This window comes from Neofelis nebulosa, chromosome 4 (genome assembly GCF_028018385.1).
Source record: "Neofelis nebulosa isolate mNeoNeb1 chromosome 4, mNeoNeb1.pri, whole genome shotgun sequence".
Classification (NCBI taxonomy): domain Eukaryota; kingdom Metazoa; phylum Chordata; class Mammalia; order Carnivora; family Felidae; genus Neofelis; species Neofelis nebulosa.
Genome location: NC_080785.1, coordinates 157,496,056 through 157,511,008, shown reverse-complemented (window position 1 = coordinate 157,511,008; position 14,953 = coordinate 157,496,056). Strand labels below are relative to the sequence as shown.

At 52.4% G+C, this 14,953-nt stretch overlaps 1 protein-coding gene across 5 annotated transcripts in view; it reads right to left on the bottom strand.

The window, feature by feature from the left end:
- The window catches only part of CPAMD8 (C3 and PZP like alpha-2-macroglobulin domain containing 8), an 83,256-nt gene that overhangs the window by 21,583 nt on the left and 46,720 nt on the right, over positions 1-14,953 (bottom strand). For 4 of the 5 annotated variants that reach the window (XR_009261050.1, XR_009261047.1, XR_009261049.1 and 1 more), the window contains 6 exons: positions 13,553-13,706; positions 13,177-13,307; positions 11,290-11,341; positions 5,147-5,445; positions 4,292-4,517; positions 2,566-2,742 (listed from right to left, as the gene is read on the bottom strand). Coding sequence is in view for 1 of the 5 variants with exons in the window: in XM_058727548.1 (XP_058583531.1) it covers positions 2,566-2,742; positions 4,292-4,517; positions 5,147-5,445; positions 11,290-11,341; positions 13,177-13,307; positions 13,553-13,706 (1,039 nt within the window). In the remaining 4 variants the exon portion in view is untranslated. The remainder of the gene's footprint in view (positions 1-2,565; positions 2,743-4,291; positions 4,518-5,146; positions 5,446-11,289; positions 11,342-13,176; positions 13,308-13,552; positions 13,707-14,953) is intronic. The other variant, XR_009261048.1, reaches the window with a different exon arrangement.

Genomic DNA, 14,953 nt, shown 5'->3' with positions numbered 1-14,953 from the left:
GACGGATGGTTCTAGATCATCAGGACTGCTTTTGGAGATCTCATCCAGAAGCACAGTCACTGGGAACCTTAACAGGCCAGGAGGCAGGAACCCCAGGCTCACCTCAGGGATCAAGGCGCTCTCATGCCTCAGTTTCCCCATCGGAGAGGGGCCTGGCATCATCTGGGCTGGGCACATGCCAGTCTTTCTTGAAAGCAGAACCCTCCAACGTTGTGGCCGTGGGCTCCCATCTCACCCTGGCAGGGACCTAGTGCCCTGGCTGGCTGATCCAGGAGAGCCTGGGATCTCAGAAGCCCCCACCACTCGCCCCTGAATGGTCTCAGGCTGGCTGCTTCCAGGACTCTCGCTTTGCTCAGCTGGGAAATGAGGACCATTGGTCTGGGGGTGGCCGGGAAGGTGACTTGGGGCAGCACGGATAGAAGTGCACGGACCTGCCCGCTGTGGATGCCAGCTTCACAGACGGGTCAAACCTTCTCCTTCCTCTCCTTCACCTCCAGCCCAGGGCCAGAAGCACACCCCAGGAGGCCCCAGGACCTTGGCATCAACTGATCGTAACTCCCTTGCTACACACATAGGTAAGAAACCAAGGCACTGAGAACAGGCCCTACCTGAGAACACACAGCAGGTGCCCGTGACAGAGGCAAGGCTACAGTCTCCCTTGTCCCCCTCCCTGCAGGGCCAAGACGTGAAGAGGAAGCTGAGGTCAGGGCACTCAGAGGTCCTACCCTCCACACACAGGGCTGTTCCCTACTCTGAGGATCTGATTCCTGGCGACAGAAGACATTCAGCGCTATGTCATTTCTGATATTCGGTGCTGCGTTGTTTTTTTGTGAAGACATTCAACGCTGTATTGTTTAGGGGGGAAACTCGAGAAATAATCCCAACGTGTCTAAGAGAGGAGTTTAGCATGTCGTAGTTCATAAATGTATTATGATGGACAAATGGCGTAGCCTCGAAGATGATTATGAACTGAACACGTCCCGAGACCCAGCAGTTTTACTTCTGGACACCCCCCTCCCGCCCCCACAGATATTCAGATGTTTTCACCGAGCACCCGGACAGGATGCTTCGGGGCATCATGACCGTAAAAGCCCTGAATGTGAATTTCTCTAGCGCCCGTCATCAGACACACCGCCCATGGTCCCTCCACGCAGCCATGCAGGTGAATGGACCACGGCTCCGCACAGCCCGGTGGACCAATTGCACACGCATAGCGTGTGGCTGGGGTACACGGTATGATGCCACGTTATAAGGCACCAAGAGCGGTGACGCTAACCTGTGCTGCTGGAGGGCAGGAGCATAAATACGGAGCCAACACTGACATGGGGATTACAGGGAACGTTTCGTTTCTTTTCTTCTAAGTGTTTACTTATTTTTGAGAGAGAGCGCGCGCGCGAGCAGGAGAAGGGCAGAGACAGAGGGGGACAGAGAATCCCAAGCAGGCTCCGCGCTGACAGCAGAAAGGCCGATGCAGGCTCGAACCTACGAACTGCAAGATCATGACCTGAGCCGAAGTCGGAGGCTTAACCGACTGAGCCACCGAGGTGCCTTTCATTTTTTACTATACCTTATTTATTAAAAAAAAAAATTTAAGTTTATTTAGTTTTGAAAGAGAGACAGACAGAATGTGAGCAGGGGAGAAGCAGAGAGAGAGGGAAACACAGAATCATAAGCAGGCTCCAGGCTCTGAGCTGTCAGCACAGAGCCCAACGTGGAGCTTGAACCCGTGAACCATGAGATCATGACCTGAGCCGAAGTCAGGCGCTCAACCGACTGAGCCCCCCCAGGCGCCCCTATATCTGTTTTCTAATGTTTGTTATATTGCTATTATATTGCTCTGTTAAAAAAAACCAACATTCTTATTTTTATTAATATTATTATTTTTTTTTTATTTTTAATGTTTATTTATTATTGAGAGAGACAAAGCATGAGTGGGAGAGGGGCAGAGAGAGACAGAGACACAGAATCCAAAGTGGGCTCCAGGCTCTGAGCTGTTAGCACAGAGCCCGACGCAGGACCCGAACCCACGAACCTTGAGATTGTGACCTGGGCCGAAGTCGGACGCTTAACCAACTGAGCCACCCAAGTGCCCCTATTTTTATAATTTTTTTTAACGTTTACTTATTTTTGAGAGAGAGAGAGAGAGAGAGAGAGAGAGAGCAAGCGAGCGCGAGTGAACAGGGGAGGGGCAGAGAGAGGGAGACACAGAATCCAAAGCAGACTCCAGGCTTTGAGCTGTCAGCACAGAGCCCGATGCGGGGCTTGAACTTGTAAACTGTGAGATCATGACCTAAGCCAAAGTAGGATGCTTACCTGACTCAGCCACCCAGGCGCTCCCCCCAAATCTACATTTTTTAAAAGGTGCATCTCCTGTCCCCATAGCTGATTCCCAGCATTCAGAGCCTTGTCCTAATGGGTGCAGACACGGGGCTCCTGCTGACAGTGACCAGGCAGGGGCCTGGAAGTGGCCTCTTCCACTCCCTTCCGTCCCTCCACATCCGCTGCACCGGGCACATAGGCTGCCTCCCTCCCCGTGTCTTCCGCACAGTCACCCGGCCCCAGTACCTTGTACCAGGTAGTCAGTGGTCTCCCGCTCCACCTCCGGGCTGAGCTGCCGGGTTTTCTGAAGATACTTGAGGACAAAGATGTTGGGCGCAAAGTGGATCATGTTTTGCTCTCCACAGCCGAAGGGCAGCCGCAGGAGGCTGCTGAGGTGGTTCAGGGTCGGCCCCATGACGTCTCCTGGTGGGAAGGAAAACAGGGCTGGGCTGCAGGCTGGCCTCAACTGGCGCCCTGGCTGTACTCAGGACGGCTTTCCCCAGGGCGGCCTGTGGCCTCACACCAGCTCCCCACCCTCTGACGGCCAGCGCTGCCTTTGGGACTGGACCATGCCCTGTGCTCACGTGGCCCACCGGGTGCCCTGGCTTTGGCCACCACCTGCTGGAACTCTCCCACACGCCTCCCTCTCTGCTCTTCAGTCTCAACTCGGTGTTCTCTCTCTCTACCTTTTCATTATGCTGATTGCTCGTTTCTTTTTGGCTTTTAAAACGGGTACATTTAAAGCTATACGTTTTCCTCTAAGTACGACTTTGGTTGCATCCCACACGTTGACAGGTCAATCCAGTCACTGTGGTTCCATTTTAAATATTTTTTTCCTAACTTCCAATAGGAAACGTGATTTTCTCTTCAACCACAAGTATTTAGATCTTTAAAAAAAGTTTCTGTACACACATGACATTGTTGGTATACTTTTAAAGTTTTTTTTTTTTTTCTTTTTGATTTCTCCTGTGCTTTCCTCCCTTCAGCACTCTGTCTTCCTCTTCTTGGCCTCTCTGCACCACACATGGCTGAACTCCTGCTGTTCCTGATCACACCTCCCTTCCTTCCTTGGCCTTTCCTCCTGCCCCACTGAGGCTGCCACTGCTCCTGCAGCCTCCATCCATGGCAGGGCCTGCCTGGCTACTTTCTCATCACCCTTCTCCGGGCTTTCCAGCTTCTTCTCCACCTTCTATTCCACTATGCTGAAGGCACTGGCACACAGGTCCTGGCCTTCACCCCCTCTCCATCCCTGCCCATCTGCTGGCTTCCCTTCACCCCTACCCAGGCCACTGACCCCCACGGCCATCTCTGACTTCATCTCCTGACTCAGAAATTATAAACTCCCACTTCTTCTGATTGGGCCACAATCACCAACCTCTCTGGGCCCCAGGACTTCTGTTCTCCAGTGTGAGAGAGACCTGAGACCCCCGCATTGAGGACTGTCTGCCCTTCCTGGCCTCTTCCCCTCTTCCCACCCTTCCAATACCCAACACCACATCCGTCACAGAGGCCCCACTTTCCACTCCTGTAGCCGGGCTACAGGAGACCACCCACACCCCCCAGACCCCCCGTCACAGCCACTCGCTCCTGCTCAGGAAACGTTCTGGAAACTTGCCCCCCTCACCAGGACCCCCACCTTCTGCCCTGCACCCGGCTGACTTCACCCGCACTTTCTGTCCTCTTGCACATCACCCCATGCTCACTGCCCTCATGGAATTTGCCACCTGCCCCTTGGGGTTGCTTCACACAGGGCTTGGGTGGGCAGACTGGGAACTCCTCAAGGACAGGGCTGGGGTCATCTCAGGGTCTGCCCCGGCATGGAGAAAGCACCAAAGTGGCTGGTCAGGTGAGGCCCCAGGGGCACAGATTCCCAGCACAGGCTGATGCGAGACCAAGCCCGGGGCGGATACCCTGCCCCTCGGCCTCAGTTCTCGCCTCTATACTCCCCAAGCCAGCAACAGGGCAGACGCACCTATGACAGAGGCTGCTGCCCGCTCTGACCCAGGGATGGCGCTGTGCGGGACTCCCAGGGTAAAGGCCTCACTGTAGCTCTCGTCCACCTCCACCTTCTTCCAGATGCGGAACTCACCCATGGAGCCCCAGCCAGTGGAGAAGCCGATGAATCGGACCTCCGGTGGCCTGGGGAGGGTCCAGGCCATGATGACAGACTCATTGGAAGGCTCTGGGCCATGGCCAACCTGGAAAAAGAGGCCAAGGCTGCTGGCTGCTGAATGCTGAAAGGAAGCGCTCAGGCAGCAGTGACACTGGCTACAGGGCCCACAGAGAAACCAAGGGTCACCTCATCCATTAAATGGCCAACAAGAGACACAAGCGTAGCACGTAGTTTGCCAAGCCGTCAGTTCCCTGGAACCCCTGGGCCTTTGCACATGCTATGCCCTCTGCCTGGAACATCCTCCACTCCCTAGTTTGCCTGCTGAACTCCTATGCATGCTTCAAAACCCAGTTTGGCTATGTCCCTCTTCTAAGAAGCTGTTAGCTGCTCCTTTCCTATGTCCTCTTTGCCTGGCCCATAAAATGCCCCAGCCTCGATTTCACCTGCTTATATGCACTTTCCTTCCCCACGACGACCCACTATACTTCAGCTCCCAGTTCCCCTGGGTGCTTCCTCCACCACAGCTCTCACCTTTTTATTTTTATTTTTTTTTTGTAAGTGACTCTAGGCAGACTGTGAGAAACCTGAGGTTGCACCCTGTGTTTATCCCCCCCTCCTCCTCGCCCCCTGTTAAGAGCTGGACACAGAGTAAGAAGCAGCAAATGCCAAGGAACCCCGGGGTTCCCACGCCCACCCCAGCCAGCCCAGCCGTGCCTGGATGAACCCGCCATGCCAGCTGATCCAGAACGTTCTGAATTCATCCCAGGACAGGATCTTGGCCGTGTACGTGCTGGCCACGGGGTCGCCCATCTTGCTGGTGGAGATCCAGGACCTGGTGTTCTGGTGCCCCCCCAGGACAATCTCTATCATGCCCGCTGTGTCCTGGGGTCCGGCGGACAAGGCCACGCGGGCATCATTGTGGGCTCGCACGGCCACATCAAAACGGGTGAGCCACAGCGGCCGCTGCACGTACTGGAACTCGTACTTGTTGGGCGTGGAGATGTGGACTCTCTCTGGACAGAGGGAAGGAGAGAGCGTGTTGAGGGGGCACCTGGAGGCATCCTGCCTCTCCCTGCCTGTGTCCAGAGCTGAGGATCAGGGCCCCTGGGGGGCCCGTCTCACTGTGGCTCTGCAGGCAGCTTCCTGAGCAACGGCGAACGGAGACGGCTTACCCACAGCTTTGCCGAGGGCACACGAACCTACAAAAGCCCTGTACAGCCAGAGACTGCAAAATGCTGTTGCAGCCAATTCAGACCCCAATCAGTGGAGAGCCAGACCGCGTTTGTGGGTCAGAGGACAACACAGCAGATACGGTAATTATTTCCCAAACTGACACACGGATTCGCGGCAATCCCAGTCAGAATCACGGGAGGGTCTTTTGCGGAAATGACAAAGCCGATTCCACAATTCATATAGAAACGTAAAGGACCCAGAGGGTCAACACAACTTTGCAACGGAACCAGGGTGAAGGACTCACACCTGTGACATTGAGACGCACTCGGAAGCGGCAGTAATCACGACAGTGTGGTACGGACATCAACCCAGGCTCACCAGAACAGCCTAGGGAGTCCAGACGCGGACCCGCTCGTGTGCGAACAACTGATTTGCAACAAAGGTGAGAAGGCAATTCGACAGTGAAAATCCTTTCAACAGAGGCTGTCGGAACCACTAGTTACCCAGAAGCAGAAAAGGGAACTCAGATCCACACCGCGCGTGGTTTTCCAAGGACCAACTCAAAACGGATCAGAGCTATTTTGTAAGCGTACAACGTAATGCTTACAAACGTGGAGGAGAACGTGTAGGAATTGGAAAAGATTTCTTTCTTTTAAAATCTTTTTTTTTTTTAACGTTTATTTATATTTGAGACAGAGAGAGACAGAGCATGAACGGGGGAGGATCAGAGAGAGAGGGAGACACAGAATCTGAAACAGGCTCCAGGCTCTGAGCTGTCAGCACAGAGCCCGATGCAGGGCTTGAACTCACGGACCGCGAGATCATGACCTGAGCCAAAGTCGGACGCTTAACCGACTGAGCCACCCAGGCGCCCCTTAAAATCTTTTTTAAGTTTATTTTATGAGAGAGGAACAAACTGCAAATGGGGGAGGGGCAGAGAGAGAGGGAGACACGGAATCGGAAGCAGGCTCCAGGCTCTGAGCTGTCAGCCCAGAGCCTGACACGGGGCTCGAACCCACGAACCATGAGATCATGACCTGAACCAAAGTCAGACGCTTAACCAACTGAGCCACCCAGGCGCCCCAAGATTTCTTTTTTTTAAAGTTTATTCATTTTGAAAGACAGAGAGAGCACACACGTGGTTGAAAGGCAAAGAGGGAAAGAGAGAATCCCAAGCGTGGAGCCTGGTGCAGGGCTCAAACTCATTAACTGCGAGATCATGACCTGAGCCATAATCAAGAGTTGGACACCCAACCAACTGAGCCACCCAGATGCCCCTGGAAAAGATTTCTTTTAGATACGGCAAAAGCATAATCCATAAAATGAAAATCTGGTAAACTGGGCCACATCAACATGAAAAACTTCTAAAAAAAAAAAAAAAAAGAAAAGAAAAACCTCTGGTCTTATAAACACACTATTAAGAGAAAAGACAAGCCACATATTGGGAGAAATGTCTCTGCGAAGCATTCATCTGATAAATGACTTGTAACAAGAATAAATTTATAAAAACTTCCAAAAGTCAACGTAAAATAAACGTTAAAAGATCTGACCAGACACTTCACCAGACAAGATACATTAATAGTAAACAGACACATGAAAAGATGCTTGAATGAGGGAAATGCATATCAAAACCACAACAAGATACCATCAGGCACCTATCGGAAGGGCGAAAAGTAATCAGAGGGACAACACCAGGTGTGGGCGAGGAAAGGGAAGAAGTGATTCTCGCCCCCTGCTGGTGAGAATGCAAAATGGGACTACCACTTTGGAAAACAGTGTGATCATTTCTTAAAAGGTTGAACACATACCTCCTGTATGATTTAGCTATTTCACTCATAGGTACAGACTCAAGAGAAAGGAAAATATATTATCCATACAAAGACTTGCACATGAATATTCATAGAAGCTTTATTGGAAATAGCCCCAAACTAGAAATAACTCAAATATCCATCAGCAGGTCAATGAACAAAATGCAACATATCTATTCAATGGAGGCCCACTCGGCCTTAAAATGATTGAATTAGTGATACACGCAACGTGAATGAATCTCAGCATTTTTATGCTGAGTGAAAGAAACCAGAGAAAAAGAGTACATTTTTATATGATTCCATTTATATAAACGTCTAGAAAGTGCGAAGTAATCTACAGAGACAGGAAACAGGTCAGTAGTTCCCTGGTGACAAGACTAAAAACAGGGTGAGTGATTACAAGGGGGCATGACTTTTGGGGTTAATGGAAATCTTCATTATCTTAGATGTGATAGTTTCACACATGTACACAGATGTCAACACTTCCCAAACTGTACGCTTAAAATACGTGTGATTTATTGTATGTCAATTATACCTCAATCAGCATGTTAAAAATATTACTGACTTTACTTTGAATACAAATGTACATTCAGCCTAGTGTAAATTATGATTTTAAAAAAGTAGAAACAGGGGCACCTGGGTGGCTCAGTCGGTTAAGCATCCGACTTTAGCTCAGGTCATGATCTCACAGTTCGTGGGCTCGAGCCCTGTGTCAGGCTCTGTGCTGATAGCTGGAGCCTGGAGCCTGCTTCCGATTCTGTGTCTCCCTCTCTCTCTCTGCCCCTCCCCCAGCACTTTCTCTCTCTCCCTCTTTCTCTCTCAAAAATAAATAAACATGTAAAAAATAAGAAGAAAATTCTATAGTGGTCAAATTCTGCAACAGTCATTTGATAGAACATACTGAAGCTGTTTTGAAATGCTGTTTATAAAGTCTTTACAATAACAAAGAAAAGTGCTCGAGATGTGTTAAATGAGCAATGCAGACCACAGAATTATTTAGCTCACGAGTCACAACTATGTTAAAACAAACAATGATCAACCCTATGCAACCAAATATAACAAAATGTTAGAAAAGGTCATCTCTGGGTGAGAAGCAGAGGAGATATTTTTCCTTCTTTCTATCTTCCTAAGTTTCCTGTAATACACAAGTATTGCTTCTGCTTTTCCCAATTTTTAAAATTGTGGTAAAATACAAATAATGTAAAGTGTGTCCTCTTAATCATTTCTATGTGTCCAGTTCAGGAGTATCAAATACAGTCCTACTGTGCAAACATCATCACTGTTTCTCCTTCCAAAACTGTAACTCTGTCCCCATTATACACTAGGCTGCCCTCCCCTCCCGGCAACCCCTGGCTCCCACCATCTACTTTCTGTCTCTATGATTTTGACTTCTCTAAGTAGCTCATATTAGTGGAATCATACGGTATTTGTACCTATGTGTCACTTTTACAAATGTTTTTATTTTACTTTTGCTGAGATAACTGTACATTCACATATGACTGTAAGAAATAACACAGAGAGATCTGTGTCCTGTGGACCCAGTTCTCCCCAGGGGTATCTGGCAACATTCTAGTACAATATCACAACCAGGATCTTGACATCGATACAACCCATTAGTCTTGTTCAGACTTCCCCAATTTTATTTGTACAAGATCCCTCCTATTGGCCTTTATCACCATACCCACACTCTTCCTCCCCATCCCAGCCATGGCTAATATAACCTCCTTTTCTAAAATTTTGTCATTTCAAAAAATACTGCAAACAGAATAATTTATGGACCCTATTGGGATTGAGGGTTTTTTTTTTTTTCCCCACTCAATCCCCTTCACCCAGATAGCTGCATATGTCAATAGCTCATTCCTTTTTATCACTAAATAGCATTCCAAGGTAGGGATGTACCGTGATTTACTTATCCACTCATCCACTGAAGGACACCTAGGCTGTTTCCAGTTTGGGGCTATTACAAATAAAGCTGATATGAACATTTATGTATGGGTTTTTGTGTGAACATAAATCCTTGTTTCTCTGGGAAAAATGCCTCGTAGTGCAATTTCTGGGTGGTACGCATGGAGCATGTGTAGCTTTTTAAGAAACTCCCAGCAGCAGCCACACCATGTTACAATTCCCACCAGCAACATATGAATGATCCTCTTTCTCCCCATCCTCGCCATTTTTTACTGCTGTCACTATTTTTTTTTTTTTAACTTCAGTCATTCTGATAAGCATGCCTTGACAACTTACTGTGCTTTATTTTGCATTTTGCTAATGGTTAATGATGTTGAACGTCCTTGTGCCTATCTGTCACCTGTATACCTTCTTTGGTGAACTGTTTGTTCCTTTTTCCCCCTTTCTAATTGGATCGTTTGATATTCTAGATACTAGTCTTTTGTCAGACCTGTGTCTGGAAGTATTTTCTCCCAGTCTGTAACTGATATTTCCTCCTCTTAATAGCATCTTTTGCAAAGCAGTGTTTCATTTTGATAAGGTCCATTTATGAGTTTCCTTTTACGGGTGATGCTTTTTGGTATCATGTCTAAAAACTCTTTACCCAGCCCTGGATCCCAAAGGTTTCTCAGAAATTTTCTCACACATTTTTCCTAAAAGTTTTATCATTTTTTTTTTTTTTAATTTTTTTTTTTTTTTTTTTTTTTATTTTTGGGACAGAGAGAGACAGAGCATGAACGGGGGAGGGGCAGAGAGAGAGGGAGACACAGAATCGGAAATAGGCTCCAGGCTCCGAGCCATCAGCCCAGAGCCTGACGCGGGGCTCGAACTCACAGACCGCGAGATCGTGACCTGGCTGAAGTCGGACGCTTAACCGACTGCGCCACCCAGGCGCCCCAAAAGTTTTATCATTTTACATGTAAGTCCATGATCCATTTGAGTTAATTCTCATATAAAGTGGGATCTTTAGGTCAAAGTTCATGCTTTTACCAATCATGTCCAACTACTCTATCACTATTTGTTGAAAAGGCTCTCCTTCCTTCATTGACTTGCTTTTGCACCTCTGTCAAAATTTGTTTCAGCTTGTAAGTGATGCATTGCTGTTTAATACACAAAGTGCGGGGCCGGGGGGTGGTGAATGTCAAGAGGAAGCCTGTGTCTAGAGTGGTCCATGTGGGGCCTGTCACGCTGGATGCCTTGGCAACGGGGAGGTGCTGTACCTGGGGAGCCGACAATCCCCGGGGACTCAGCTCAGATCCTCAGCTCGGCCACCTGGCAAAGCCTGCAGGGTGCTGCCCAGTGCCAGGCCAGGCCTGAGCTCCTCTAGGAGGGGCCGGACAGGGAGTCGGCAGACCCTCCCACTGGCAGCCGGGCTCACATCCTGCCTAGCATTTCCCTGACCCCACCGAGGCAGAGGCATGGAAGGGCCCTGCTCTGGCCATTCTGTCCACTGCACACTCCGTACCCCTTTCTTTTCACGGATCACGTACAAACCTAATATCGATTTCAGGGGATCGAGGCAGACCCCAAATCCCACCCCTTCTGGAACCCACTTGAATTTCCTATTTTCTCTTTGGGCCCAGGGTTCCGGGTCGGTCGTTTCCCACAGCTTTCCCCTGACGTCTCTCTAAGACCTCCCTTCTCTGGATCCTAGGCTCCTCACCCCAGGACCCCGAGGACAGCCCTGTTCCCACCTGTGGTCTCTTTTCCCATTGGCACCTCCAGCCTACATGCATGTGCACGTCCTTCCTGTGTGGCAGATGCCCAGTCCTCTCTCTGGCTTATGGTTGTCACCAGCCAGGACATCTCAGTTCTCCCCTGCCGTGTCCTCTGGCCCCAGGAAGTGCAGGCATCCACTTAGCAGCAGGAGTGCTGCAACAGTGTGGTGGGGGGAGGGCCAAAGTCCTCAGTGGGGTGGGTGCAGGGACTCACCGTTGGGACAGAAGAAAGCACTGTAGGTGTAGCTGCGGGGGGCTCCTTCCGGCTGAAACAGAGAGATGGGGAGAACTGAGCGGGGGAGGGGCAATCGGCAAGGGTGGGGGGGAGCGGCCGCCCTCCCACAGCAGCGGCTCTGAGTCTGGACCCTGCAGGGTGGTGCCAATGTCACGGGTACCCAGAGAAGGACCAGGCTGCCTACCTCCTAGGCCTGAGTGGGGAAACTGAGGCTCATTCCTCTTCTCCGGGCTCTGGTCAAACCCACTCACCAGCTGCTTCTAGACTGGCCGTGCTTCCCATACTCCCACCTTGTCCTCGGGGTCTCCTGGGCTAATCGGGGAGCCAGGCAGGAGGGCACCAGCTCCTCCTCCCTCCAGTTTAGCACCCGCGGTGGTTCCCAACCGTCACCTGCTTCCCCACCTCGCGGGAAGTTACTGGTGCCACGCGCAGTTTCGTCCCCAGCAGAAGGCACGCAGCGTCGCGTGAGGGTCCACCAAATATCCGATTCGGCAAACAGACCGTGCACCCGGAGCTCTCCAGCGGGGTGGAGAGGCAGCAGGGCTTTGCTGCTTTATCAAGCCGCACATCGGCCACGTCCTGTTTCATAAACCTGGTTTCCTCATCCACCACGCTTCAGTGTTTCTGCTTCGACCTCTCAGGTCTTCTGATGGCCACCTGTCACCTCCCGCCCCCAGGGCCACCTGCACAAAGCGATACTGCAGATTAGGCAGCCCTTGAGCCGTGTGAGTGGGAGGAAAGGCCCAGGGGCAGAGCCCCTTGAGAATCCCTCTCTGTGCATTGAGAAATTCCTTCTGCAGACGGACGAGGCAAGAACTCTGGATGGCCTGCCATCTCCTCTGGCCCCAGGAGGGCGGGTTGTGGGCCAGGGAGCACGTTCAGGCCGAGCAAAGGGTTGCCAGGGGTCTCTGTGTTTCCCATTGAGGCCATCCCCTCACCCCACTGGCTCACAGAGATGGCATTCCTCATCAGAGGACCCACTTGTCCCGGAGGAATCCATCAGGTCACGTCAAGCACGCTGTGGCCAATGACTCGTCCACCTCGGGGAGTTCTGCCCAGCGTGTGTGTGTGACTCCAGACGCTGATGGAAATCATTTGTGCTCCACGATGCCAGGACCACAGCCAGGAGGGAAGGCGGCTGTTTGCAGCTGAGCCCCTGGGGAGGGGCAGACACTGGGGACGCCGTGAGGAGCTTCCTCGGGGCTGTCGTGCACTCTCCACGTGGCATGAAGAGTCTTGGCAGGGTTCTGGGCTCTGATGTGTCCAAGCAGCCCCCAAAAGATGGGACATCACTGCTACCACATGCCCAATGTGCACTGCGAAGTGCCCTCTCCACATTGTGGGGTGAGCGTGAACGCCCCTGATTTACGGAGCAGGATTGGACTAGCAAGGCATACGCCCAGCCCACACGGAGCGGTAGATCCTAGATTCCCAGCCAGCAGGGGAGGTGGGGCGTCAATGAGACCCCAACACCTGGGCCCCTCTGCTGCATAGGCTCTGCGTCCTTTCTGCCCCAGGCATTCTAGTGACCGCCCTCCAAATGCCAGGTCATAATCCCTACGGCTGCCTATGACAAACAGGAAGTCGGAGACAGAGGCACATCGCCCTCCAACACGGTCAACATGGGGATCAGAGGACACTTCCCTGCGGCCCCTGCGAGTCCCAGACCGCTTTCCCCAAGTCCACGGTGCACGGCGGAGGAGCTGGAAGCTGAGGGGCTCTAGCGAGGAAATGCAGACACCCCACGCCTGCCCCGAGCCCCAGAGCAGGACCCGTGGGGGCTGCCCCCGCCCCAGCCAGGCCCCCGCCTCTTGAGTGATGGAATCAGGCCCTGGCCGAGTGCCCTGGCTGAGGACACGGGCTTACCTCAACCATGACACTGCGCCTGATGTGATCCCTCCCAGTGGGGCCCCTCCTGTCAGCGAAGTGGTCCTCCAGGTGTCGGATGGACTTCCCGTCCCGGCAGCAGCTTGTGTCTCCGTAAGCCAGGGCTTTGGCTGCGGGGATTTGTGTGCTCAGCGCTTGTGGTCCGAACAGAACGCCCGCCCTCCCGGGGAAGCCTCACACCACACCTCCTCGTGGACCGCCTCGCCCCACCTCCTGACCATTCCCCAGCCGCAGTCCTGTCTCTCAATGTGGCCTTGACCTCACATACTGCCCCACCGGCCACTCACCTGTGCCTGGGGTCCAGACGGGGGGTGGGGGGGGGGCGGTGGATGCCTGAAGCAGCATGGGGCCTCACCTGTGACGTTGCTGAGTCCCAGGTCACCGAAGGACAGAACCACCCAGGTGGGTTCCGTCTCCCCAGAGGCCACGCACATCTTCTTGGTCAGATGGCGTCTGCCTGGATGCCCCACAAAGCGGATGCCCTTGGGAACTGAGATCTTCACATAGACCTGGGGAGGGAGGTATGCCGCTCTCAAGGCTCCCGGGATGCGTGTGCCCTCCAGGCACATCCCACTGGCCACCGCCCACCGCGTCAGCCCTCTCCAAAAGCCACGCTCTTCTCGGAAGGTCCCCCCACTACTCACCATGGTCTTGCTGGGAGCCATCTTTTTACTTCGCCCCCCCCCCAACACCCCACGGGGTCAGCCTCCCCTTAGGGCCAAGGCTGATGGGGGGCACCAGATGGGTACCAGATGGGAGGGACCACTCCCCCTGCAGGCCCCACAAGGCACTCCCCCTGACCCTCCATCCAAGCTCTGAGGTCCACAGGGTCATAACAAGAGTTCTGTGTGTGTGTGCACATGCATGCAGGCATGTATCTCTGTGCACACCTATGTGCATGTAGGTGTGGTCTATGCATACACACGTGCACAATGCATGTGTGCATGCGTGTGCACACGAGTGTCTCTATGTGCACGTGTGGTTAGACCTCCCAGTCTGCAACTTGGTCCACAGAGCCTTGGTCCCAGGCTCCTTGGTCCACATCCTTTTGTCCAACGAGCATGTGTGAAGCACCTAGTGGGTGCAGGGGCCCTACTAGGAGCTAAAGTAATGTACCAAAGAGGACACGAGTGATCCCTGGGCGCCTGAGGGTCAACACGCCTACATCACACACGCATGCACGTGTGATGTGGAGGGAAGGTTCGGAGGAAAATCTAGTGGCAAGTGTGACAGAGCATCTGAATCCTGCCTGAGGACAAGCCCGGCGGGACCTGAGTGTGAGCAGCTGGTGCAGGCTACATCAGGAGCTCCCACATCCCTCTTGACTCAGTGTTCTTCCAGAACATTCTTCCAGGGAGGAAAGAAGAAACTTGAGAGCCAAGTGTCAGTGGGCCGTATTTTCCGGCGCCTGGGCGGAATGACCGCCTGCCCGTGTTGAGGGAGCTGGATGGGTCCGTTTTCCTGGTGCCTTGGGGATGTGCAACAAACCAGCTTCCAGCGTGTTCTTGCAGCTGAAAGGGGCACCTGAGGGTCCCGCCTGCCCATTCGGTGAGGACCCTCCCTTGCAGGGGCCACCTGGTTGATCAGGGATCAGTCTGCACTTATTCCGGCTTTTTAAGATGGGGGTCCTATTCCTCCTGGCAAAAAGAATGACAGGGGCACCTGGGTGGCTCTGTTGAGTAAGCATCCGACTTTTGGTTTCAGTTCAGGGCATGATCTCACAGTTTGTGGGTTCCAGCCCTGGGTCGGGCTCTGC